General features: G+C 40.2%; 4 protein-coding genes across 12 annotated transcripts; 2 read left to right on the top strand and 2 right to left on the bottom strand.

Moving 5' to 3' along the window:
• Positions 1-17: 17 nt before the first annotated feature.
• Positions 18-11,714, bottom strand: pigx (phosphatidylinositol glycan anchor biosynthesis, class X). Of its 4 annotated transcripts, none has more exons than XM_014215729.2 (6): positions 11,552-11,714; positions 10,301-10,382; positions 2,453-2,588; positions 2,087-2,291; positions 1,812-1,912; positions 18-326 (listed from the first exon to the last, which is right to left on the bottom strand). In XM_014215729.2, the coding sequence occupies exons 2-6, from the start codon at positions 10,357-10,359 to the stop codon at positions 189-191; spliced, it is 639 nt and encodes a 212-aa protein (XP_014071204.1). In that variant the 5' UTR covers positions 10,360-10,382; positions 11,552-11,714; the 3' UTR covers positions 18-188.
• Positions 11,188-12,736, top strand: cep19 (centrosomal protein 19). The gene is made up of 2 exons (XM_014216568.2): positions 11,188-11,578; positions 12,103-12,736. Exons 1-2 carry the CDS (start codon positions 11,443-11,445, stop codon positions 12,453-12,455), a joined length of 489 nt encoding a protein of 162 aa, XP_014072043.1. The 5' UTR covers positions 11,188-11,442; the 3' UTR covers positions 12,456-12,736.
• On the bottom strand, positions 12,666-19,229 carry ing5a (inhibitor of growth family, member 5a). 2 transcript variants are annotated; one of them, XM_014216562.2, is made up of 8 exons: positions 19,018-19,229; positions 15,815-15,886; positions 15,532-15,698; positions 15,260-15,371; positions 15,066-15,165; positions 14,836-14,971; positions 14,636-14,697; positions 12,666-14,558 (listed from the first exon to the last, which is right to left on the bottom strand). In XM_014216562.2, the coding sequence occupies exons 1-8, from the start codon at positions 19,052-19,054 to the stop codon at positions 14,519-14,521; spliced, it is 726 nt and encodes a 241-aa protein (XP_014072037.1). In that variant the 5' UTR covers positions 19,055-19,229; the 3' UTR covers positions 12,666-14,518. The 2 variants fall into 2 exon arrangements, with proteins under 2 accessions (XP_014072037.1, XP_014072036.1); XM_014216561.2 differs by having other exon boundaries at positions 15,532-15,725; positions 19,018-19,172.
• On the top strand, positions 19,205-25,699 carry LOC106613863 (pleckstrin homology domain-containing family B member 2). 5 transcript variants are annotated; one of them, XM_014216565.2, is made up of 8 exons: positions 19,205-19,247; positions 21,166-21,214; positions 21,477-21,629; positions 21,745-21,847; positions 21,957-21,996; positions 22,134-22,220; positions 23,933-24,050; positions 24,223-25,699. In XM_014216565.2, the coding sequence occupies exons 2-8, from the start codon at positions 21,178-21,180 to the stop codon at positions 24,363-24,365; spliced, it is 681 nt and encodes a 226-aa protein (XP_014072040.2). In that variant the 5' UTR covers positions 19,205-19,247; positions 21,166-21,177; the 3' UTR covers positions 24,366-25,699. The 5 variants fall into 5 exon arrangements, with proteins under 5 accessions (XP_014072040.2, XP_014072039.2, XP_014072042.2 ...); XM_014216564.2 differs by lacking the exon at positions 19,205-19,247 and adding an exon at positions 19,252-19,356; XM_014216567.2 differs by lacking the exon at positions 19,205-19,247 and adding an exon at positions 20,349-20,505 and having other exon boundaries at positions 22,167-22,220.
• The last annotated feature ends 484 nt before the right edge of the window (positions 25,700-26,183 follow it).

Here is a 26,183-nt window from a genome sequence, read left to right as displayed (position 1 = left end):
TACATTACTTTCAAGAATCCAATCAACGGTTCTTTAATGACACAAAAACATATGGAAGCAGTGTACCAATTACTTAATAAAAATGTTTTAAAAAGTCATTGGGAAAAAAAGCTAAATAGTCCAGTTGCAAATGAATCCCTGGATATTTCTTAATGTACAGTACATTATTAAGTCAGTATAACATTGTCTTAAAAAACACCATGCCTCCAGATACTTCTTGAAAGGATGACACAGCACAGCAGTGTGACCAGCAGAGTTCCAGCACACACAGGCTCCACCAGAGACCCATCACCAAGTGGTATCTCCAAACTCACAGGATCCTGCTCCTAAAAATAAATATACATTTGGGTAAGTGGATTCAAGTCGTTTTCATATTCACAGTTGGTACGTTTTGAAACATTGTTATTGAAAATAAACAAGTTAGTAACTAAGTATGATAGTAATGATACATTCAACACTACGTTGCATCACATCCGGCCGTGATTGGGAGTCCCATAGGGCGGCGCACAATTGGCCCAGCGTCGTCCGGGTTTGGCCGGGGTAGGCCGTCATTGTAAATAACAATTTGTTCTTAACTGACTTGCCTAGTTAAATAAAAAAATGTGGACTCCTAGCATCATTTACAGTAGCTAAAACACACACACAAATGTATGTGGACAGCCCCTAAAATGAGTGGATTCGGCTATTTGCCATTGCTGACTGGTGTATAAAATCAAGCACACAGCCATGCAATCTCCATTGACAAAACATTGGCAGTAGAGTGGCCTTACTGAAGAGCTCAGTAATTTTCAGCGTGGCACCGTCATAGGATGCCAATTTTTCAACAAGTAAGTGCTGTTATTGTGAAATTGCAACGTCTAGGAGCAACAACGGTTCAGCCACGAAGTGGTAGGCCACACAAGCTCACAGAACGGACCAACGAGTGATGAAGTGCTTGGGGCGTAAAGATTGTGTGTCCTCAGTTGCAACAATTATTACCGAGTAACAAACTGCCTCTGGAAGCAATGTCGGCACAATAATGAAATTGGTTTCCATGGCCGAGCAGCCTAACGTCACCATGTGCAATGCCAAGCAAAGGCTGGATTGGTGTAAAGCTCGCCGCCATTGGACTCTGGAGCAGTGGAAACGCGTTCTCTGGAGTGATGAATCATGCGTGACCATCTGTCTGTCTGGACATACAAATTGAGGTTTGGCGAATGCCAGGAGAATGCTACCTACCCAAATCCATAATGCCAACTGTAAAGTTTGGTGGAGCAGGAATAATGGTCTGGGGCGGTTTTACATGGTTCGTGCTAGGCCCCTTAGTTTCAGTGAAGGGAAATAATTACCGCTACAGCATACAATGGCATTCAATACGATTCTGTGCTTCCGACTTTGTGGCATCAGTTTGGGGAAGGCCCTTTCCGGTTTCAGTATGACAATGCCCCCATGCACAAAGCGAGGTCCATACAGAAATGGTTTGTCGAGATCGGTGTGGAAGAACTTGACTGGCCTGCACAGAGCCCTGACCTCAAACCCCATCGAACACCTTTGGGATGAATTGAAACACAGGCGATTAGCCCTGGCTCGCATTCGAACATCAGTGCCAAACCTCTAATACTCTTGTGGCTGAATGGAAGCAAGTACCCGCATCAATGTTCCAACATCTAGTGGAAAGCCTTCCCAGAAGAGTGAAGGCTGTTATAGCAGCAAAGGGGGGACCAACTCCATATTAATGCCCATGATTTTGGAATGAGATGTTCAACAAGCAGTTGTCCACATACTTTTGGTCATGTAGTGTATGCGACAATGTCATTGGTTGATAGATTTACCTGTAGATGTTGGATATCAAGCCATTGGCATATGCTTAAGTTGTGGACAGTGCAGGGTGCGTCCACAATTTTGTAAGGAGGAAAGGAAATGAGCTGTGTACCTTAAAACAAAATAAAAACTAGTTATAATGGTAAAAACAAGCATATTTGCCATAAAATAAGTTGGTCCACTTCCAATAACCAAAGGTTAATGTTATTTACAGACACAGCATAATCTCCCTGAAGGAAATTGGGAAGTATGGTCATGTGTAAAAGGTATAAACACGATAACTCACATGTATCTGTCCTGAGTATTAGCTTTGGAAGTTTAATTTCAACAAGTTCAAATCTCTTCCCTGCAAGAGAGGGCTTGTGATAACGGCCATGGATAGGGAGTGTTGCTTTGAGACTTCCTTGGTCCAGAGCAGGATACACAAGAACAATGAATTCCTCAGATGTGTGTGCTGGAGCCTCCAAGTCAACCACTGAACCCAAAAGCACCTAACAGAAAAAGATTATCAAATGTGTTACTTAGCATAGCATGCATTAGGTTTGACCTAACATAGATCTCAGAATTGGCAGATGGAGTTGGGTATAATAATTATATCCTGTACTTTTCTGCATTGTGGTTGTATAATGCTACGGTCATTGTCATTTTTTACCTGTAAACCAGTGTCCTCTTTCAGAGATGCAAGTTGGTATTGATCAATGTAGATCCCACTGGGTAGTCTGTGAACCAGCAGAGCCTCGAGGCCATCTGGAAAACCAGGACCGAAATCAACTGTGGTGACCAGGTCTCTAAAAACACAGAGGGGCCATACTTCCTAACATTAGAAACAGTTAGAAAGTAAACAGCTTCTCAAGTCTCAAATGTGCGTCACCCAATTACAATTGTCAATTTACTTGCACGTGATAGGACCAGGTACAATGCTGTTGGTCCTATCAGATAAACCTGCATACGTTAGCCCTATGCTAACCTCACCAGATAACTGATTATTCTGCATCAGCCTATCAAATATCTTACACTTTATATCCACCAACCAATGGCATCTCTTAAAATAGGTCAACCTTGGTAACCAGTGAGATATTTTAAACCTACAAATTCTGGTTTACTTTTGTTCCATTGGTCTGTGTCAAAATGTTGTGTGACAATATTGCATTCATGCATCCTTGAATAGACTACAAGCTACTAGTACTAACAGACAGCATTTTTGCATACATTACAAAATCCCAGGCTTCTGCCTATCTATTTCACACGTGTGCTTTCACAGCAATACAGATTTAGGAAGAATCGGAAACCCAGCCGCGAGCTGCCCAGTGATGCAAGCCTAGCAGACGGGCTAAATGCCTTTCATGCTCGCGTCGAGGCAAGCAACACTGAAGCATGCATGAGAGCACCGGCAGTTCCGGATGACTGATCACTCTCTCCGTGGCCGATGAGAGCAAGACCTTTCAACAGGTCAACATTCAAAAGGCTGAGGTGCCAGATGGATTACCAGGACGTGTACACAAAGCATGCACGGACCAACTGGCAAGTGTCTTCATTGATATTTTCAACCTCTCCCTGACCAAGTCTAACACCTATATGTTTCAAATAGACCACCATAGTCCGTGTCCAAGAACACAAAGGTAACCTGCCTAAATAACTACTGCCCCGTAACACTCAACTCTATAGCCATGAAGTGCTTTGAAAGGCGGTTAATGGCTCACATCAACACCATCATCCCGGAAACCCTACACCAATTTGCATACCGCCCCAACAGATGACACAATCTCAATCGCATTCCACACTGCCCATTCCCACCTGGACAAAAGGAACACCTATGTGAGAATGCTGTCAATTGACTACATCTCAGCGTTTAACACCAGAGTGCCCACAAAGCATTTCACTAAGCTAAGGACCCTGGGACTAAACATCTCCCTCTGCACCTGGATCCCTGATGGGCCGCCCCCAGATGGTAAAGGTAGGCAACAACATCTGCCACACTGATCCTCAACACAGGTGCCACACAGAGGTGCATGCTTAGTCCCCTCCTGTACTGTTCACCCACAACTGCGTGGCCTAGCACGACTCCAACACCATTATTACGTTTGCTGACTACACAACGGTGGTAGGCCTGATCACCGACAGCGATGAGACAGCCTACAGGGAGGAGGTCAGAGACCTGGCAGTGCGTGCCAGGACAACAACCTCTCCCTCAACATGAGCAAGACAAAGGAGCTGATCGTGGACTACAGGAAAAGGAGGGCCGAGCACGCCCCTAATCTCATCAATGGGGCTGTAGTAAGCGGGTTGAGAGCTTCAAGTTCCTTGGTGTCCACATCACCAACAAATCTAATGTAGTCCAAACACACCAAGACCGTCGTGAAGAGGGCACGACAACACCTCTTCCCCCTCAGGAGACTGAAAAGATTTGGCATGGATCCCCAGATCCTCAAAAAGTTCTACAGCTGCACCAGAGATCATCTTGACCGGTTGCATCACCGCCTGGTATGGCAACTGCTCGGCATCCAACCATAAGGTGCTCCAGAGGGTAGTGCGTACGGCCCAGTACATCACTGGGGCCAAGCTTCCTGCCATCCAGGATCTCTATACTAGGCGGTGTCAGAGGAAGGCCCAAAGAAATTCTCAAAGACTCCAGCCACCTAAAACAGACTTCTCTCTGCTACCGCACGGCAGGCGTTACCAGAGCCCCAAGTCCAGGTCCAAAAGGCTCCTTGACAACTTCTACCCCCAAGCCATAAGACTACTAAACAATTAATGGCTACCCAGACTATTTGCATTGACCCCCCCCCCTTATTTTTATTTTTTATACTGCTTCTACTCACTGTTTTATCTATGCATAGTCACTTTACCCCTACCTACATGTACATAGTACCTCGACTAACCTGTACCCCCGCACATTGACTCGGTACCGGTACCCCCTGTATATAGCCTCGTTATTGTGTAACTCGTTTTACTTTAGTTTGTTTAGTAAATATTTTCTTGACTCACATCTTTACCAACAATGCAGTTAAGGGGTTGTTAAGTATTTCACAATAAGGTCTACACCTATTGTATTCAGCACATGTGACAAATAACATTTGATTATACAACATGTAAGTTTATATTCATACACTCATGGTCTTGTCAAATACCTGTAATTTACCCTTACTGCTATGACTAAAGTCTTGTTCACACTACAGACCTTAAATGCTCAAATACTGTGTACGTTTTGGATTACTGACTGTCCAAACAGCAAGTTGCAAGTGACCAAATCAGATTGGTTGTGTCATTTGCAGACATGGCTACGCTAGTAGTCATAGTAATGATGAGTGTGTGAGCAGTGGTGTAGGCTGATTGGTGGTGGTGCTTGTGTCTCCTATCACTTAGAAGTTATATAGCAGCTAGCAAGCTAAGGTGACAATGCCTGCCATGGACGTTTCCCAGTTGCTTTGAGTGTTCAAAATCAGAGTATGAACACAAAGCCTCAAAGGATAAGATCCAACTTTCAAAACACGTCCTTTTCAGCGAACCACAGCAGTCAAGTAGCTATCTGTTAAACTTTCTAGTACGTTCGTCATTTTTTTGTAAACAACTAACAAGCTAGTTAGCTACCACATGTTCTTGTCAAAATAACAGTATGCCAAATAAGTCTAAATACCACTTGAGGGCAAATAAATCAGATTTAACCGTTCAGACATGTCGCATGGCCAGGAATCAATGGTGGTTTGAAATATCCGATTCCATGTGCTTTTTGGCTGTTCAGAATGCAGAAAAAAAATCAAAATGTAGAATCGCATAGGATTCAAATCCAAAATAGGATGAGTCAAACTGCCAGTGTGAATAAGGCTTAAATTAGTGGTGTGATCCACTAAGACGGTAAGCCCAGAGACAGCAAGGTACGACAGCCTTGAGTTTGAATCCCCCTCGGGGCAAGGTTTTTATTTGAGAGAAGAAAAATAAACATTTTTAAAATGTTCCACTCTTGGTCCTCCAGTCAAATAACGCATGTGAAAAAGTAGAGGATTATAAAAATGCATATAAAACGTTATGCATAAGTGTAGCCTACACGTCTAGTAGTGACGATTATTTATGTAGCAGTGCCAGTAGCCTGTGTCGTCTGCAAGAGGGACTCCAACAGGAAGCTCCTCATAAAATGCATTTGTAATCTTAAATTTACAAGGTTTTGCCTGAACTTCTCTTCACAACACACTACCACAATAAGTGTAGGCCTACATTTAAAAAGGGTAGCCTAAGCCTACAGTGTGTCACCCCACCAAGCATTGTGAAGTGAGCGATTTGTTGTTTAGCAAATATGGTTTTACTGTGCTTTTAATAGGTTATTTGGGGGAAAAGCAGACTTGCTCTTGCTAATTGCTGTATGTAAAACAGGCCTACAGCATCAGCCAAATTAACAGTCAGGAAAGTTGAGAGAAACTGCATTGGTGGTGTCACTTTGGCCTGTTATAACATTGTTGCACTGATGCCTTGTAAATACACTGAACAAAAATATAAAAAACACAACACTTAAGGTGTTTCATGAGCTAAAATAAAAGATCTCAGAAACATTCCATATGTACAAAAAGCTTATTTCTCTCATGTTGTGCACAAATTTGTTTACATCCCTGTTAGTGAGAATTTCTCCTTTGCCAAGATAATCCATCCACCTGACAGGTGTGGCATATCAAGAAGCTGATTAAACAGCATGATCATTACACAGGTGCACCTTGTGCTGGGAACAACAAAAGACCACTTTAAAATGTGCAATTGTCACACAACACAATGCCACAGATGTCTCGAGTTTTGAAGGATCGTGCAATTGGCATGCTGACTGCAAGAATGTCCACCAGAGCTGTTGCCAGATTGAAATTAATTTCTCTACCATAAACCGCCTCCATCGTTTTAGAGGACTTAGCAGTACATCCAACTGGGCTCACAACCGCAGACCACATGTAACCACGCCACCCCAGGACCCCCACATCCGGCTTCTTCACCTGCGGGATCATCGGAGACCAGTCCCCCAGACATCTGATGAAACTGTGGGTTTGCACAACTGAAGAATTTCTGCACAAACTGTCAGACACCGTCTCAACTGTGTGATTGTTGTCCTCATCAGGGTCTTGACCTGACTGCAGTTTGGCTTCACAACAGACTTCAGTGGGCAAATGCTCACCGTCGATGGCCACTGGCACGCTGAAAAAGTGTGCTCTTCACAGATTAATTAATGGAGTGGGACACCATTCCACAGGCCAATCAACAGCCTGATCATCTATATGCTAATGAGAGGTCGCCCTGCATGAGGTAAATGGTTGTCATTTCAGATATTAACTGATTTTCTGATCCACGCCCCTACTTTTTTAGGTATCTGTGACCAACAGATGCATATCTCCATCCCCAGTCATGTGAAATCAATAGATTAGGGCATAATGAATGCATTTCAATTGACTGATTTCCTTATATGAACTGTAACTCAGTAAAATCTTTGAAATTGTCGCATATTGCGTTTATATTTTTTTTCGGTGTAGTTGCACAGGACAGAGAGATCAGCACAGTGAAAAAAGATCCAAAGGAATTAACCATTTGAAAAATGGAAATCACTTGCGCAATGAGGCAAGCAATGACTTCCTGACGGGTCGACCCCAAGTCGGGAAGGTAGGCAGCAACACCTCCGCCACCCTGATCCTCAACACGGGGCCCCTACAGGGGTGCGTGCTCAGCCCCCTCCTGTACTCCCTGTTCACCCATGACTGTGGCCACGCACGTCACCAACGCAATCATCAAGTTGGTCCTTTCATACACACAGTGTGGTGAAGGCACAACAGTGCCTCTACAACCTCAGGAGGCTAAAGAAATGTGGCTTGGCCCCTAAGACCCTCACAAACTTCTACAGATGCACCATTGAGAGCATCTTGTCGGGCTTTGCACCATCCACAACCGCAGGGCTCTCCAGAGGGTGGTGCGGTCAGCCCAATGCATCACCAGGGGCACACTGCGAGTCCTTCAGGACATCTACAGGCCACGGTGTCACAGGAAGGCCAAGAATATCATCAAGGACCTCAACCACAGCCTGTTCAGCCCACTACCATCTAGAAGGGGCATCAAAGCTGGGACTGAGAGACAGCTTCTATCTCCAGGCCATCAGACTGTTAAACAATCATCACTAGCCGGTACTCTACCCTGCACCTTAGAGACTGCTGCTCTATGTACATTGAACACTGGTCACTTTAATAATCTTGACATACTGTTTCAACCACGTTACATGTATATACTGTATTCTAGTCATGGCTCATCCTATAAGACTTATTTTAAATGTTTTCTGGATTGTGTGTATTTTATTGCTAGGTATTACTGCACTGTTGGAGCTAGAAACACAAGCATTTTGCTGCACCTGCGATAACATCTGCAAATCTGTGTATGTAACCAATAAACTTTGATTTGACATGCTCTAAAAGATGTGCAGGCTAAACAGCATTGCTACATCTTTTATATTATTTACAGTTGTAAACACACCCTGAAAGCACTGAATGGTCTTGTGTAATCACCTTATTAAAAATGCCCACACCAGTACAAATACACTTATTCGAGCTAACAGAGCTTACCCACGATTGATGTTGCACAATGATTTAAAGTCAACAAGTCATAATTTTAGTCAAAGTATGATATATTTGGGATGAAGTAACAAATTCGAACTGCCCACTTCGTGCAAATCTGTGTGAATGTGATGTCTTTTCCTTTGTAAGGCATACACGTTATTTTCAGCCTACGTTTAGTTTCATGGCTAGGTTTTATTTGAATGTTAACACCCATCAGCATGGCATTGTTTACATTTTAGTCATTTAGCAGACGCTCTTATCCAGAGCGACTCACATGAACAATTAGGGTTAAGTGCCTTGCTCAAGGGATTCAAACCAGCGACCTTTCTGTTACTGACCCAATGCTTAACCCATGGCTACGTGCCGCCCCTTTAGTAATCAAAAACAGCTGCAAAGTAATTCTTCACCGCAACAAAGATGACCCAAAAAGCCTTGTGTCCACTTGGCCACCTGAGCCATGGAGCAAATTAAAATAGAATAACATTAGTTTGCACCCCCTAACTATTTCTATTGCAGATTTGCGGCCGCAATTATGGAAGATGACAAATCCAGCTCCAGAACCAGCTGGCTAATCTTTTGAATACATTGTCTTAAAATAAACAGCAACAGATAACATTAGTTAGCTAGATAAGGATAGCATGCTAGCTAGCTACACTGACAGCTGTCAGTGCCCCATTTGTTGATGTTTATCAACTCCAGATGGAATTCGTGAATGTTTAAGTGGTCTTCGTCATTCTTCAGGAGGTGGAACCTAAACATGCATTTCCTCTCTAGAACAAGAAATGACATCAAAATAGTGGCAGCATCTTCCTCTGGGGGTGGGTCCTTTAAATAGGCATAGAGCGTGCAATAGAATGCATTGATTGGCAGGTGTACTGTAGAATGATAAACTTTCCTTTAGTGATGATCTGATGTGGAATCCGCCTGCGTGGGTTTGAGTCTGTGGGTTCGAGTCCGGACTCGCGATAAACTTCTTTAAAATAATGAAACACAGTTACTGGAATCTGTAGGATGACAATGCTCTTATGAAAAGTGTTTGTTCAAGTCCATCTACGTTAATATTTGTAATTGGCTGATGCATTACTTGATCCAGATGACAGTGTTTATTTCCTGGTGAGGTCAGCCAAAGATTATGGATATACTGGCAAGATACAGGTCTTTCCGCCCTAACAATGGGAGTCGTTGTCAACAAAGAGGCACGGTGGGCTGTATATCTACCGCCTATCCTGTCTTTGGATTGGTGGATACATCTGATTTTTGTAATCTTTTTTGAATATTCAATGAGGGTTGTTAATGTCAACCGCCTGTATTCGATGGAGATGCTATGCTACTAGTCTTGTGCCAAGAATTTGCATCAAGACAACGGCAATATAAAGTGTTTTTTCTCAAAGTTACCGGGATGTCACGTGTCCTACTTATCAGTACACTCGTAACAACTTAATAAGCATTACGAAACTACATTTTTTTGAATTCGACACACTCGTTGACCTCCATACAAAAATTCCTCGCTTGGTGGGCGACACACAGAAATTATACAGGACTAGTAAAGACCCAGTGCACTACCTCTGAGGGGAAAAAAAATCTAATATTTAAATTAATATTATTTTTTAAATTAAATTTCAGGGGTTGCTGCAGCACCCTCAGCACCTCTACTTCCCATGGCTATGGTTCGCATAGGTCTAAGGTGTGCCAGGTTATCCAATGGAACCAGTTACAATGTCGTTCATTTTAATTGTCTGATGCACATTGAGACTGAGAAACTGTTTAAATGTAACTCTTTCTAATGTTCGCAAGTATGGCCCCAGAGTAACCAAAGATTAGGATAAGGTGTCGAAATCAGTTGTCAACATCTTTCAATTGCATTTATTAGCTATACTCTTGTTAACCTTGCAGATGTCTATTCGCCAGACGGTCATCTTACACACGTTAGTTACCTGTGAAAACCATTTTTGCTGACATCCATCGTTACTGATACAGTCTCCAGCCATGTCATGGACAAACCACAGCTGTTCTCGTCTGCAAAAAAAGGTCACAGAGCCTTTGTACGTCACATGAAAAACTAGCAGCCATCTAAAAGCATAGGGTCAGTAACTGACTGTCTGGACATTGTTGGTTGACAATTTGCCAATCCAGTGTGTCTCTGCTGTTTGCACATAACTTCATACATTGAAGATACATAATCGATTCATGCCAATCACGATTAGCTACTGTGCATAGCTACCTGTGAAAAAGACTGGCTGAACGAATGGCATGACACATTTGACGTGTAACGTTAACTAGCTGGGAAACAATTTTCACATCCCTTCGATACCTTTACGTTTTTGTAGCAGGTTATGATAATTAACGTATCAGGTTAGGATACGGAGGTTAAGGTTAGCGAAATGCTATCCTAGCTAAGTTACCTGCGAAGAAAAATCACTTTATATCGAAGTGGCGCTAGCTAACTTTAGGTATTTATCGTAACGTTACTAGCCATCACCCTTCAATCGCCCTCAATGAACATTGCCGGATTTATTCACAATGGCTTGCTTTGATGTGTTATCATTTACCTGCTTGCGTTGATCCAAAAAGAACCAAGTAAACAGTACATGTGCTGAAAAATACAAACATGAATAAATTGCCTTCCGTAAACCCTGGGCGATGCTAGAAATGTCAGCCAGCTACGTCATGTGTTTACGGAAACAAACCTGAAATTTAGGACCCATTCCAATATGCGGTTCATTATGAAGCCAGACAAAAATATATTCATCTCATATTCAAATTAATTGCGATAACTACATAGAAAATCTTTAAAACGGTGAAGACATTTTTTTTGGACCTACTGTGAACAAAAGTAGAAGCCGTATTCACCCCACAGCGCACAGGCAATTGGAGTGTAGCCCAGGATTTGGACAAGGAGGTTTGTGAGAAACTAGCTGGGTCGATTCGTTTGAATTGTTTTGTGTGCCTGCCTTTCTGTATTTTGTTTATTTTCAAACTCAAGATCGTATGCATGTCAAACATGTTTACGAGCTAATTACCTTGTGGTACTTTGATAAATCTACATAAAACGTTCGTATAAGTAAAATACTCAACAATGCCTTTTGTGGCTAAACGATGCGGTGTTCAATTTTGCCCACCTTCAATCGTTTTAATTTATGAAAGTAACATTAAGGATACAAACAAGATGCGTAAAAGAATCATACCTGTGAGGAACTTCTCGAAATGTTCAGGTAGGAAAACTAGACAGTACACTGCTTATCACAGAAAGGAGCATCCCCTAGTCCAGCATTTTCCAAATTCGGACCTGGGGACACCAAGGGGTGTTTGGTTTTTGCCCTAGCTCTACACAGCCGATTCAAATAATAAAAAGCTTGATGATTAACGTTAGTTGATTATTTAAATCAGTTGTGTAATACTAGGGCAAGAACCAGGACCGCGTTTGGGAAACACTACCCTGGTCACTCTTGTTATGGAGAGCTTTCAGGTGGCATAGTGATCTCCCAAGTTATTTTAGTGTCAGATAAATACATATGGCAACACATTGCTATACTTATTAACTTGTCCAATGCAACAACTGAAATTCTAGATGGCCAACCCACAAGGCAAATAGATCATAGAAAATGCTTTCCCAACTAGTATTTGAGAGCTGCAGAGTGTGCAGGTTTCATTACAAGCCCAGCACAAAAACATATATACTTAAAACATGAGGTAATCTAATTCTATATTTCACCCACTATCCACCTCTCACCCACAGACTGCTGCATGGCTGCGGAGAGAATGAAGCACCATATTCGGCACAGGGCATACCTGGAGAGTGTTTCATTGGGGCAACTGGAGAGGCTTCATATAGTGCTGCGGGATCACATGCAGGGCCACAGCCTGGAGCACACTCTAGCCTCCCTCCGCCTGGACCCTGAGGAGGACCTCAACAAGCTGGATGATGAGGAGCTTGCGCGCAAGAAGGCCCAAATGGACAAACTCTTTGAGCGCAACCGAAGGCGGAAAGATGACCCTGACTTTGTCTATGACCTGGAGGTGGAATTTAAAGGGGAGGTTGCTCGAGAACCATGCAGCTGGGATGAAGAGGAGTCTGATGATGGGTTTTAAAAGAACACAGATCAGACTGGGAGTGTTTCAGTTTGTCAACAAAGCACCCTACCTGATCTTTAGTGATTGAACAATACTCATTCCTTTGCACAGGGCAGTTGTTTTTCTGGCCCTTTGCTCAATTAAGCCATCAACAACAACCATATCCAACTGGACATGGATAATAAAAAAAAAAAAGTTAAACTAATATCCTTACAGATGCTATTGAAATATTGAATAGTTGTACATGTTTATTGATATGAAACTTACATTTACAAAATACAAATACTTTGTCTCCTTGACCCTGTTTCAACAGCATTATACTTGTACAATATTGATATATTCACAGTTAACTAAAGACAAGTTTATGCTAAACCCCTAAGAATCCCGAACAATTATCTAAAGTAACAATCTTTGGAAAGTAATATTCTTGTCACATGTCGTTGTCAACATTGTAGCCTATATCAAGTACAATAGTATTTTGTGTAAGGTTAGAATAAAAAGTAGCACATGCAACAACTATCTAATATCATCAGAATTTTTCTACATTTAAAATTTTAGGTCAACAAAATATTCAAAAGCAATAGCAGTGGTCTTTTAAAAGTGGATAATAGCTCAGAATCATTAACGTTCAATTTCTTCAAATAACCAGGTTTCTATCCAACCATTTAATGCGGATTAATTACCTGACACGTAAAAAAAACTCACGACAGGCCTCATGGAAACGGTACTTTTCCCAATGTCGCCAAAACAAAATACGCAAGACAGAGTGGGATTTATTTATTTTTTTGTGAAAAAGATTTCCACTGCAATTGTGGCAACGTGTTTATGCGCAAATACTGACATATAAAAACCGCAGTAAACGTGAAGTCATGCAATGAATGATATGTTTTGTTCTACTAACACGAAGTGAAAAAGCATGCAGAGTTTAATCGGCAGTTAAGTTAAAGTTCGTCATAACTTATTCACAAACTTCACAACTTATGGTGGTTAAGTGGACGGCAGGTAGCCTAGCGGTTAAGAGCATTGGGCCAGTAACCCCCCAAAAAATCCCAGAATCCGAAAAAGGTGAAAAATCTGTTGATGTGCCCTTGAGCAAGGCACTTAACCCCAATGGCTCCTGTAAGTCACTGGATAAGAGCATATGGTGATGAGCTTCATGCAAATTTCCACTAAATATCAAAGGCTATAATTTGAATGATGCTGGTCAGTGCTTGGCTGCTTATTATCAATTAAACGATCTAGCTTTTTTCCATATCACCTACCCTGTCCGAACTGTCTATAGACCATTATCGCAACAGTTTTTGTGACAACCATCGGAAGTTTGATGGAAACACCCCTCTGGAGGGGAAAATGCAGTTTGTATGCTGATTTTAGAATATATGCATGAAAATCACTCGCCAATTGGATGGAAACCTAGCTACTGCTTGTCTTTCTTTCGTACTTTACAGCAGTTTGAATAAGATATCTTTGGAACACCATTCCCCAGATTTATTTTTTGTATCTAGGCATCATTAATAATTAGTGGTGAGCGGTTGATTTTAATTCAAAGTGCTTTAATGCTTGCTGGTTATGTTGGCAAAGAAATCCCAGTAGCTTCCTAAATGTCTGACCATTATCACCATCAAACATTCAAGAGCGGGCAACTGCTTTTGACAGTCGATAAAAAAAAATATAGTACACCTTTTACCAGATAGCTTATTAGTCCAAGAATGGATGGAGTGAACGTTTTTGTTTGCTTGGTCTAAGATTTTTTGGCAGGATTCAAGATTGCTGTATACATCATTTATGCATGTGTGTACTTGAACCCAAGAGGTAGCTAGGTAACTAAAATGCAGACACAAATGAGATCGTAACACTTGAGTGAGGAAAGAATAAAAATAAAAAAATGGAGAAAATGTATAATCAACAGCAGTTAAATTTGTTTGTCAAATACTAAAACCTTTACAAATTTCAAATACTTTGAATAAAAGTTTTGTATTTAGACCATCATATTTATGCACAGCCATAATAGAAAGGGAAATATATTACACTATTTTACTACAGACAAAAACACATTTATAGAAAAGTACTTAAGAAATATATCATTTTTTCTTCTTATCCTGGGTGCATCGTGGACAAAACCTGAAAGAAAATAGACTAAATACAAGATGTACAAAAAAGTAATGTGTAATCACCAACTTTGTAAAAGATTCACCTACCATTTTCCTTTTGGCTTTGTAGCAAGATCAACACAAGCAAAGTGAAACCACTCAATTGGGCACTGTTTGAAAAGTGAAAACATTGGTAAGAAGACATTCAGATTACAGTAACCTTTCAAATTAACTTCTTGGATCTATATAAAAATGGCACAAATTTTAAAGCATTCTTTGGAATAACAAGACAACCAATAAAAACTTACATCAGGGTTATCACATCCAATCATCTCTCCATATGACACTTGATGGCACAAGCAGTATGTTGGCTCATTTGGATCAACTGGCATGTCCAAAACATCTGACGGTTGCATTGGCAGGAGAGCGTCACTCAATTCTGGGCTACAGATATTAATGGGTTAAATGACATTGAGTTAGAGTAAAAACCAGGCAGACACACATACATAGTATTTTGTTTATACAATCTTTTCTATACCTGTTTTTAAGCTTTTTCTTCCTGGGAGAATCCTCATCCGATGATTTCCTGCCTCTCCCCTTGGGTCCACGCTTCTCCCTCAGTCCCCGACCTTCACCCTCTGAAGCAGATATTCACAGATGTGCACATGGAAGTTAATTACATGTCGTAAATGTGCTGTAGAAGTATTTCCCACCGACAGTCTCCCTGCTTACTCTTTAACCCTCTTCCTTCTGGACTGTCATAGCCGCTCACTTCCAGCTTCTCCTTCAGCTCATTCTCAAATCGGGCCAGGTCTGCATCCAGCCTGCGGATATGCTTGTCCACCTATGACATGCAAACAATTAGATTGGTCAATAGATAATGCAAAACCAATAGTGACAGTATGACACTAATTTGTACTCAAATGACAGGTTTTGAGCACTATACAACCAATAGTGAAAGTATTGACATCTTTATGTACTCATGACAGTGTTGGAGCACTGACCATTTCATATGTCTGCATGGCAAGCTGCACTTTGTCATCACTGAACTCCTTGCACTTGCTGTAAGCACTCTGGATCTTCTGCAGGTGCTCAACCCTCTGTTCCGTAGCCAAGTTCCTTACACTTGAGATGTACTCCTCTGCCAGCTTGTCGATCTCTCCTTTTTTCTCTACACATTTGCAGGACAATTTAAATACTGGAAAAGGAAATATGCTGAACAATATAATAGTGATAGGCATGAAACCATGTAGTAAATCAGGTGATCAAAACAAATACAATTTGTACCTTCAGTTCTATTGTCCAGGTCCCGCATCAGTGAAAAGTTCCTCTGTAGTTCACAGGGCAGATTCTCGATACCTAGAGGAATACATCATGATTGTTAAACGCAGTCATCAGTAACTACAATATTTCATCCTAAGAACAAGATAGGATTTGATGGTAACACACAGCTGACAGTTCATGTTCACTCTTCTACAATGAATACACTACAGTCTGATGACGATACTAGATAACAGGTGGCCACATCCAAAATGGATAATGTTAGCCAGGTAGCTGGATGACAACAGCTGTACTGCCAAAATAACTTCAACCTAAATGTTTTCCCCCATAGAAAGCATGGTTGTCACTAGTAACCACAGCCATAAGAATCGGCTACATCGTAACAATTAATGAAAACAAATGAGTTTTTTGGTCTTCATTTAAGGTTAGGATTAGGCATGTTAAAAGTGTGGTTAAGGTTCATTTTAAAATCAGAAGAGAAATTGTAGAAATAGGCAGGGTTTAGCCATAATTATTATGACTGTGGTAACTAGTGACCCCCAAAATAATCTTGTTAATATTATCTTCCACTCCCTTAAGAAATTTGGTTTTGGGTATTTTTTCTGTAAGGCTATTAAGACTCTCTATACAAATGGTAACAGCTCTATCAAACTGAAACATGGCACCTCACCTAGATTTGAGTTAGAGAGCGAAATAAGGCAAGGTTGTTCTAACTCACTATCTATTTTTATCAATCACCCAACTTCTTACAAATTCTTTAAATAATAGTCCTGTACAAGGCATTTCCATAGCTGGTAAAGAAATTATTATAAGCCAGCTGGCTGACAATACTACAATTCTTCTGAAAGATGCTAGTTAGATTCCCATATCGATCAATGTGATAGAATCCTTTTCCAAAGCGTCTGGTCTATATCTTACCATTAATAAATGTGAACTCATGGCTGTCAAAGATTGTGTGACACCCTCATATTATGGTATTCCAGTAAAAGAAGAACTTACATATTTAGGCATAACCATTACCAAGGATGAGAAGTCTAGAGGCTTACTCAATTTTAACCCTCATATTAAAAACAACTAGAAGAAGCTAAATCAATGGCTACATAGGGACTTATCATTAAAAGGAAGAGTCCTAATAACCAAGGCTGAAGGTCTAGACTAACATATGCCGCTCTCTTTATATCTTGACGGTAAAATAAGCAAAGAGATAGAAAGTTGAAAAGCATTTGGTCTGTGGAGAAACCGTACCCATTACATTAGGAAAAAACTGATATAATGGAACACTTGTGTATGGTGGGCTGAATTTCTGAACTTAACTACCTTAAAGAATACTTTTAAGATCAATTGGATAAAACAATTCCTAAGACCCACTTCTATGTGGAACTTTATTCCTCATCATGTCTTCTCTAATTTTGGTGGCTTTCATGTTGGTTTGCAATAATAATATTGACAAAGTTCCAATGAAACTCTGCTTTTCATCATGTTCTCTTGTCATAGTCCTTAATTTTTCAGCATAATTTTTCTCCACACAGATATTATATATGGAATAATCGGGACATACTGTAAAAAAAATACTTCTTTGTTATAAGAATATTGGTTCCGAAATATCCTATTGGTGAGCCAACTTGTAAATGAAGAGGGTCTTTTACTTAATTATAAGGAATTTTTATGACTTTACAAGATCCCTGTAACACCTAAAGATTTTGCAATTGTTTTAGAAGGCATTCCCTCAGGTGTTGCTTTATTATTCCAGAACGTGTCAAGACCTGACCCTCAAAACATACCACAATTAATTCGGTTGACTCATTAGTAGGAAAGATTTGTTTTTCTTTTAGTCCATTCAACAACAGTAGAGCTATACAAGCCTTGTGGCAACAGGATGTTGTATCTATACATTATTGGAATGGATTTACTGATAATGTCTGTTGGAAAGAAGTTTGGATGTTGCCACACACATACCTACTTATTAACAAAATTAAGGAAGTTTATTTTTAAATTATTCATAAATATTATCCTGCCAACCACTATATTAAGAAGTAAAAAAAATAAAAACAAATTGTAACTTTTGTAATGACCACCCAGAAACAGTGCTGCATCTTTTTTGGCATTGTATTCATGTAAATGGATCTGTGGCAAGACATCAGTAGATTTATAATTGAACACTTTTATGAAGATGTTACACTATTATGGAGAAATGTGCTGCTTTGATTCTTTACTTACGATAGAAATAAGTTGAAACAATTTTATGTAATTAATTTAATTATTCTTTAGACCAAATTTAATATTTCAATTTTACAAACAAACAAAAAATGGACCTTGAAAAAAGAAATGTAACTATATTTTAAGACACTTAAACACTGTCAACAACAAAAATATGTTAGAATTATTAATGTGTATATTCCCCTTAAGGTCCTTGTGTAATGTGATATTGTACCCCTTAGCTCATTCATTCATTCATTCGTATGCATGCATGCATATACATACATACCTACCTACCTACATACATACATACGTGTTTCCCATGTACTTTTTGTATTGATTTGTTAATTAAAAAAATATATAAATAGGATTATTTTGGCGGATGTGGAACTGGAATTTGGTTATACTTTGTGCTCGTGACGCACTTTGAAATCAAATATTCCGCCCTGTGTACACCTGACTCGCCGTAGAAAACGAAGTTCCCCCGCCAACTTGCCAAAATTACAATGAGGAAAGTGCTCCCTGTTCAGGGAAGTTGTCACAATCATTATTCGGAACGTGGCTATAGCAAACTAGCTAGTACTATCAACCACATTTTATGATACTGACATGCACCACTGAGATGAATGTACAGGTTCCCGTTTAGTTTAGTAACTAGCTAGAACATCATCTGTTGCTGGTTTACCACTACAAAATAAACCAAGACAGCGGAAAAATAGCCCCTCCGTGCGCTAGCTAACATTAGTTCTCTATAGATAAGATCAATTTATAGCATTTCATCTAACGTACAACTTCAATGACAGTTACTAGAAAACTAACAATACAAGTAGTAAATTAACTAGCTAGTTAGTAATGCCGAGAACTTGTAATCTCACTAACGACACAACATGTGTGGCTTGCTAGCTCGCCAAGCTATCGAACGTTAGTTTAGAAGTTCGAGACTGAAAAACAAACACGATTGGACATGTAGCCAATTAACACAACTATTCACATTAAGTTAGCTAGATACTCACTGTCGAGGTAATGTTCCAGGTATATTGCCGTCGCCATGTTTTCAATTGTATTTTACAGGACTAGCTAGTAAACATTTTTTTTTTTGCTAACTAGTTTAGCCGAACGCTAGATACGTTTCTAAATCATGACGTTCTCAATTTTCATTGGCTTAAAATACAGGTTTGAATATGTTCTTCTGATTGGATAACTTTAAGGTGTGGCTCCTTCATATTTTAATACGCTTCAAACGGTAAAGACCATACCCACATTATTATTGTAACATTACGAATAACTACTAATATGAGTATTTGTCTTAGATAAACGTAGTTTTGCTTTTCACAAGCTCAGAACGCCGTGAGGTAGTACATTTTGTAAATATTTAACTTAATATTCTTATCGACTTGGTTTGATCACATAAATATGGTGGTCGTCAAAGTTACACGAGATGTTAAATCAGTTTGTTTGTCTTCGCTAGCTAATGTGTTTGCGTTTAAATAATGCAGCCAGGGTTGCCATGTCCGTGGTTTTCCCGAAATTGGGCTACTTTGAACTACGGCCGCCATACCATTTCTCTTAAAAAATATACAAATATTTCACTGTGGTGGGGTGAGCGTTATTAAGAACACTGCAGCAGGCAATTTAGTCCACCATTGGCTGAGTCACGTGAATGAGGGATGCAGATCAGCACGTCGTGACAGCTGTTTACCACAGATAGAAATAACAATGAGACAGATATTTCACCGAATGTATAAATGTGAAGCATCCGCTTGGCATTTCAATCCCTACCAAATATGGTAGTGAGAGGAAGCCCACTGGCCGGGAACAAATTAATCATAGTGGGCAGAGCCAAGTACGAGCTAGCGAGATCCTATTGGCGCGGTCTAGCATTTATTTGCACATTTATGTTAGAGAACGCCTACATTTAAGTCATTTAGCAGACGCTCTTATCCAGAGCGACTTACAAAGTGGTGCATTCACCTTATGATATCCAGTGCACTTTACAATAGTGCATCTAAATCTTTTAAGGGGGGATTACTTTATCCTATCCTAGGTATTCCACTCTATGCCTACTCTATGAAGTGAGCGTGTGCAATAACTCAATTCGCCTTTGCGCTCATTCTACACAACACATTTATTTTTTTTACTTTCGCAAACTGGTACAGTCTACAAAACTTAGTCCACTCTGTTCATAACATATTTTAGTTTTGGGAACAGAAAACTGTAATGAAATCAAATATTTAATCGATGAGAACATTTGCACAATGTCGGCCAAAGTCCATCTCGTTCCATCTTCTCACACTGCCACGCAAGGAAGCCACGCTTTTGACTAAAACTACAATTCCCATCATTCTAATTAAGGACCAGTCAATTTATTGATTATGCCAACCACCATATAAAAACCACAGAAGAAGAAGAATGATTATGACATTCAAAACAAGGCAGTTAGCTAACGTTTGTCGTCTCAGGGCTTTGAAAACAGCGTTCCACAATTAGTATTTTAGATACAGGTATGGAATGTGTAGTCATATTATAATCTCCAGAAATATTGTCAGCACAAACTTCAAAGTAACGTTATAGTTTTTCCAAAGGGCCAAATGCCAACGTAAATAGGTCCGCCAGCTAAGTACATACAGTACTAACTTAGCTAGTTAGCATACCCGACACTGTAAACAATGAGTGTAGGTAAATATAGTAAACATTCCTCGCTGGTGTAGGCAGTGCGTGTTGTGATTAAGCAATAAGGCACAAGGGGATGTGGTATATACTCCGCTTTGCGTTGTGCATAAGAACAGCTCTTAGCCGTGGTATATTGGCCATATTCCACAAACCCCCGAGGTGCCTTATTGCTATTATAAACTGGTTACCAACATAATTAGAGCAGTACAAATACATGTTTTGTCATACCTGTGGTATACGGTCTGATATACCACGGCTGTCAGCCAATCAGTATTCAAGGCTCGAACCACCCAGTTTATAATCATAGATATAGATCTGATATAAACTATCATTCTAATTAAGGACCAGTCAATTTATTGATTCAATCAGCTACAGTAGCTAACTAAATAGGAATCAGTGATGGTTTGGGAAGGTCAATTTAGCTAAATGGATTTCGCTATATGCAGTAAGCATTTTTTGTTTCCAAATGTTTCTATGTATTCTATTTTCAGAGTGACCTAAAGATGTCGATTGTGAAAAGTGGCTTCCTTCATCGGCAGAGTAAGTGGAGCTGAACAACACACAAATGTCACAAACCTGTTAGCCATGCATCGTGCTTGTCATGTTTCCAACTACCAATGTAACAGGTACTAGGCGTGGTCAAGAATAAGTTTGATTTCTATAATTGAATGTTTCTTCCTGACACTTCACTGAATTTCCTTATGGAGTTTTTCCATATCACGATGACCTCATTGCTCTTTGACTTAGGGCCTAGACCTGTGTTTGCACAAAGTGCTACAATATTTTAATACAATTGATGCAGGCACTATTCTGCGACGGTGGAAGAGAAACTGGTTTGACCTGTGGTCTGATGGGCGGCTGGTTTTCTTTGATGACCAGCACCGGCGAGATATGGAGGATGAGATCCACATGAGAGTGGACTGCATTAACATTCGCAGTGCAAATGCATGTCAAGGTACTTGACTACATCTGTTATACTTTTCTATCCTATCCTCTCAACTAGCCCTAGGATAGTTTATCTGCACCAACCCATCAATCACCTGTTCTATCCACATTTTCATTGTCAATAGATCTGAACCCACCAGAGGGCAGGAGTCAAAATGCCCTGCTCCAGATAGTCTGCAGAGACGGACGGGTCATCAGCATTTGTGGAGACAGTGCAGATGATGCTTTGTAAGACAGCTTTCCCATTTGTAATCAATATTACTGTGATTAGTTGTGTCTATATTGGATAGCCTGCTGATAAGTCATGTCAATTCTTGTTTTCCCATTGTTGTTTCAGTGCATGGACCATGGCTCTCCAGGATGCCAGAATCAGCTCTGTGAGTTTCTACTGGTCTGCCAAGACCCTCAGCCTTCGTATCCTAGTCTTCTTATTGACAGTGTTAGATTAGTTAATAGATTAGTATAATTTTTTATTCACATTCAAAACATTCCATAGAGATTATCTATATTTTAGGTGGTCGCTCATCCTCAGATTGACTTTGCGCAGACGATTGTTGCTTCTGCCCCTCCTCCGTATTCTGAATATGGTCCTCCACCTCCGGTAAGTACATGTGAGCCAGCTGCCTATCCTTTACATTTGTGAATATACTTTGAGCAGTCAGTGTGGCACAGTGTCTTATGCTATTTCACTTGGAATTCTGTCTTGACATTTACACTGAACAAAAATATAAATGCAACATGCAACAATTTCAAAGATTTTACTGAGTTACAGTTCATATAAGGAAATCAGTCAATTGAAATACATTCATTAGGACCTAATCTATGGATTTCACATGACTGGGAATACAGATATGCATCTGTTGGTCACAGATACCTTTAAAAAGGTAGGGGTGTGGATCAGAAAACCAGTCAGTATCTCGTGTGATCACCATTTGCCTCATTCAGCATGACACATCTCCTTAGCATAAAGTTGATCAGGCTGTTGATTGGCCTGTGGAATGTTGTCCGACTCCTCTTAATGGCTGTGCAAAGTTCCTGGATATTGGCGGGAACTGCAACACGCTGTTGTACATGTCGATCCAGAGCATCCTAAACATGCTCTACGGATGACATGTCTGGTTTATGTATATAGGCCATGGAAGACCTAGGGCATTTTCAGCTTCCAGGAATTGTATACAGATCCTTGCGACATGGGGCATGCATTATGCTGAAACATGAGGGGATAATGGCAGATCAAAGGCATGACAATGGGCCTCAGGATCTCATCACGGTATCTTTGTGCATTGAAATTGCCATCGATAAAATTAAATTGTGTTGTTTATCCGTAGCTTATGCCTGCTCATAACCCCACCGCCACCATGGGGCACTCTGTTCACATCAGCAAACCGCTCTCCCACATGACCCCATAGATGCTGTCTGCCATCTGCCTGGTACAGTTGAAACCGGGATAAATCCGTGAATAGCACACTTCTCCAGCGTGCCAGTGGCCATTCACAGTGACTGAAGTCGGTTACGACGCCAAACTGCAGTCAGGTCAAGACCTTGGTGAGGACAACTATCACACAGATGAGCTTTCCTGAGACTGTTTCTGATAGTTTGTGCAGGAATTCTTCGGTTGTACAAACCCACAGTTTCATCAGCTGTCTGAGTGGCTGGTCTCAGACAATCTCGCAGGTGAAAAAGCTGGATCTGCAGGTCCTGGGGTTGCGTGGTTACATATGGTCAGTGGTTGTAGGCAGTTGGACGTATTTCCAAATTCTCTAAAACGACAGAGGTGTCTTATGCTAGAAAAATTTACATTAAATGCTCTGGTGGACATTCCTGCGGTCAGCATGCCAATTGCACGCTCCCTCAACTTCAGACATCTGTTTCATTGTGTTGTGTGACACAACTGCACATTTTAGTGGCCTTTTGTCCCCAGCACAAGGTGCACCTGTGTAATGATCATGCTGTTTAATCAGCTTCTTAATATGCTACATCTTTCAGGTGGATGGATTATCTTGGCAAAGGAGAAATGCTCACTAACGGGGATGTAAACACATTTCTGCTCAATTTGAGCAAAATAATAATTTGGTGCATTTTGAAAGTTTCTTGGTTTCTTTTTTTTCTGCTCATGAAACAGGACCAACACTTTACATGTTGCGTTTTATATTTTTGTTCAGTGTACTGAAACCATTGTAAATCCTTAGTTTATAATACATCTATATAACATGGTGTTTGTTATATATTGTGCTTTAGGATGCATGCTTTCTAGTTACGGTGGTGGTGGTGGTACTCTCCCATAGTGACAGGTCATTTCTGCCTTTCCAATAGGTTTATGTCCCGGACACTTATGGAGGCTATGCCCCAGCTCCTCCTTCCCATGGCACACAGATCATTTATACAGCTGATGGGCAGCCTTATGCGGTTGCATACCCCTATCACTACCAAGGTACGCACAGGGTGAATGCCCACTTTTAAGTCTGCAAGGTTACATTGATAACTACATTGAATTAAATGTTTCTTCATTCTTTTAATGGATGTGATCTTTCAATTACTATTTTAGCAATATATACGTTTTCACCATTCTAACCGCAGTTCATATTTCCCACCATGGTTTGTAGGAGCATATCCTATGAGGGATCCCCAAGGAATGGACCAGGTTATTGTTCACGAGCGTCAACGTGATGACGGAGGAGACGTGGCTCTCGGCATGCTCGCTGGAGCTGCGACTGGATTGGCTCTTGGGTCTCTCTTTGTCTTCTAGTGTCTTCTTGAAACAGCTTACAACGATACCTATCCCCAACTGACACGCACCATTCCCACATTTTGGCAGCACTGCAGCTGCATTTCTGTAGCCATGTGACAGAGATGGAGAAGTTAAATGTATGTGATGGTTGGGCTATGTTCACCTATGAGGCTTGATTGTGATGTGCCAGTAAATTACTCCTTTTGTGTCCTTACCAAAGCTTTTGATGTATGTTAACGTTGTAGCACTTTCTATTAGGCACAGTAGCTATTATGCAGCTTGCCTTTTTTTGTTTGAAGAAACACAAATGTGATATTCTAATGCGCATTTGAAGAAAAGGTTTTGATATATTGAAACTTATTTTATCCTTTTCAGGTCTAGCAAATGTAAAGTCTTCTAACTGATGCCTCATTTAGTAGAGTGGTCATTAAGAGTGGGACTAGTTTGTTTATTGGAACATGCCTGAGCTTGTAAAATCCTGATTCTTCACTATACACATCTGTCTTAAATCCAATGTCCTTTTGAGGGTTTTCACTCATTTTTCATCTACTTTGCATTTGAGATTTTACTTGCCTTCATTTGTTGTTACTTGGTTTTTGTCATTCCTTGAACATGGAAGGATATTTTTGGAAGTGAATCTAGGATTTGTTTTCTTTACTACAGTCATTATTGCTTGGTTTTCCTATTACTTCATTGTCAGCTGTTGAACCATGTCTTTCTGTTTTAACTCACCTCGTGTGAGAGGTGAGGAGGAGATGCATGTGTAAACTAGAGTATGCACAAACATCAGGCTAATCTTACATTTAAAAGCTGCTACAACAGAGAACTGAATGATACTCTTTGACATTTCAATTGTTTTGACTTTACTCCACTCCTAAAATGATTTTTAAATATGTATCTATTTTTCATGTTACTGATATGTATGGATATTTATTGACTCATTGTGTGCTCTTTGGTTAACTGGATACGTTAATTAGTTAACATTTGAGTGGCCTCATTATTTGTCGCTGAACACATCAGCGACTTGTTTTTCACCTTTTTAACCTTTTATATTCAATTTCAAAGTCTTATTTAACTCAGTTACACCACCTTGTAAAGACATTTGGAATACTAGATTGTGTTTCCTTTTTTGACATGAATGTTGTATACAATAATTGATAACAGATTATATTTATTTGATATCAAATGAAGTAGAGCTTTATGGGGCAAACTGCTTTCATGTAATCACAAAATCATTATACCTTACATTTCAAATGGAAACATTTTGTTATGCAGAATTAATGAGGTGTTTATTGCTCTTTAGCGATTGTATGACATTTTAACAATTTACTTATTAAATCCACATGAATTCACTTTGGAAACTATTTGTGAATCCTAGCAACTTCTGAGTTTCACCTTGGCTCAAGGTGAGCCGCTTGATGTCACATGGTGTTTGAAAAACGGATCACTTTTAACCATGATATCCTCTTAACACAGTCCAGAGCAAATTAATAACAGTGCCAGTTAGTATGAAATGTAGACTACTTCATACACACATTCCATAGATTATTTACACATTTTGGCATGACAGTGCCTTGTATGTTGGGTCTCTGGACAAGCCGCTTGTCTCAACACCGTTCCCTTGTATTTCGCACCACTGTTAATATCAGAATATTACTCTCTTATGCATTGTGGTCACATCCCAGTGTTTTGTGAATGACACGCTATATCAGGGGTGTCAAATCAGGGTGGGCCACATTCACTCTCCAATGACGTCCGGAGGGACGCATTGAAAAGTGATGTATTTCCTTGCCATCAAAATTTGCCAAAAAATAGTCCTCTTGCCATAATTTTGAC

The sequence above is a fragment of the Salmo salar genome, chromosome ssa10 (genome assembly GCF_905237065.1).
Source record: "Salmo salar chromosome ssa10, Ssal_v3.1, whole genome shotgun sequence".
Classification (NCBI taxonomy): Eukaryota; Metazoa; Chordata; class Actinopteri; order Salmoniformes; family Salmonidae; genus Salmo; species Salmo salar.
The sequence above is the reverse complement of the archived record's forward strand: the minus strand, read 5'-3'. Positions and strand labels throughout refer to the sequence as shown.

Bases quoted from the DNA above. Each gene is read 5' to 3' on its own strand.
- pigx (XM_014215729.2), bottom strand. From the start codon at position 10,359: ATGACATGGCTGGAGACTGTATCAGTAACGATGGATGTCAGCAAAAAT. The intron at 2,292-2,452 runs GTAAAAAATGAC...TTTTTCTGTTAG, and splicing joins AAGAGGACACTGGTTTACAG to GTGCTTTTGGGTTCAGTGGT. The intron at 327-1,811 runs GTAAATCTATCA...ATTTATTTTTAG, and splicing joins TTGATATCCAACATCTACAG to GAGCAGGATCCTGTGAGTTT.
- LOC106613863 (XM_014216565.2), top strand. From the start codon at position 21,178: ATGTCGATTGTGAAAAGTGGCTTCCTTCATCGGCAGA. The intron at 21,848-21,956 runs GTAAGACAGCTT...TTGTTGTTTCAG, and splicing joins GACAGTGCAGATGATGCTTT to TGCATGGACCATGGCTCTCC. The intron at 24,051-24,222 runs GTACGCACAGGG...CATGGTTTGTAG, and splicing joins ATACCCCTATCACTACCAAG to GAGCATATCCTATGAGGGAT.
- ing5a (XM_014216561.2), bottom strand. From the start codon at position 19,054: ATGGCGACGGCAATATACCTGGAACATTACCTCGACA. The intron at 15,887-19,017 runs GTGAGTATCTAG...GTATTCCTCTAG, and splicing joins CCTGGAACATTACCTCGACA to GTATCGAGAATCTGCCCTGT. The intron at 14,972-15,065 runs GTATAGAAAAGA...TAATATCTGTAG, and splicing joins AAGAAAAAGCTTAAAAACAG to CCCAGAATTGAGTGACGCTC.
- cep19 (XM_014216568.2), top strand. From the start codon at position 11,443: ATGCCTTTTGTGGCTAAACGATGCGGTGTTCAATTTTGCCCACCTTCA. The intron at 11,579-12,102 runs GTAGGAAAACTA...TCTCACCCACAG, and splicing joins GAACTTCTCGAAATGTTCAG to ACTGCTGCATGGCTGCGGAG.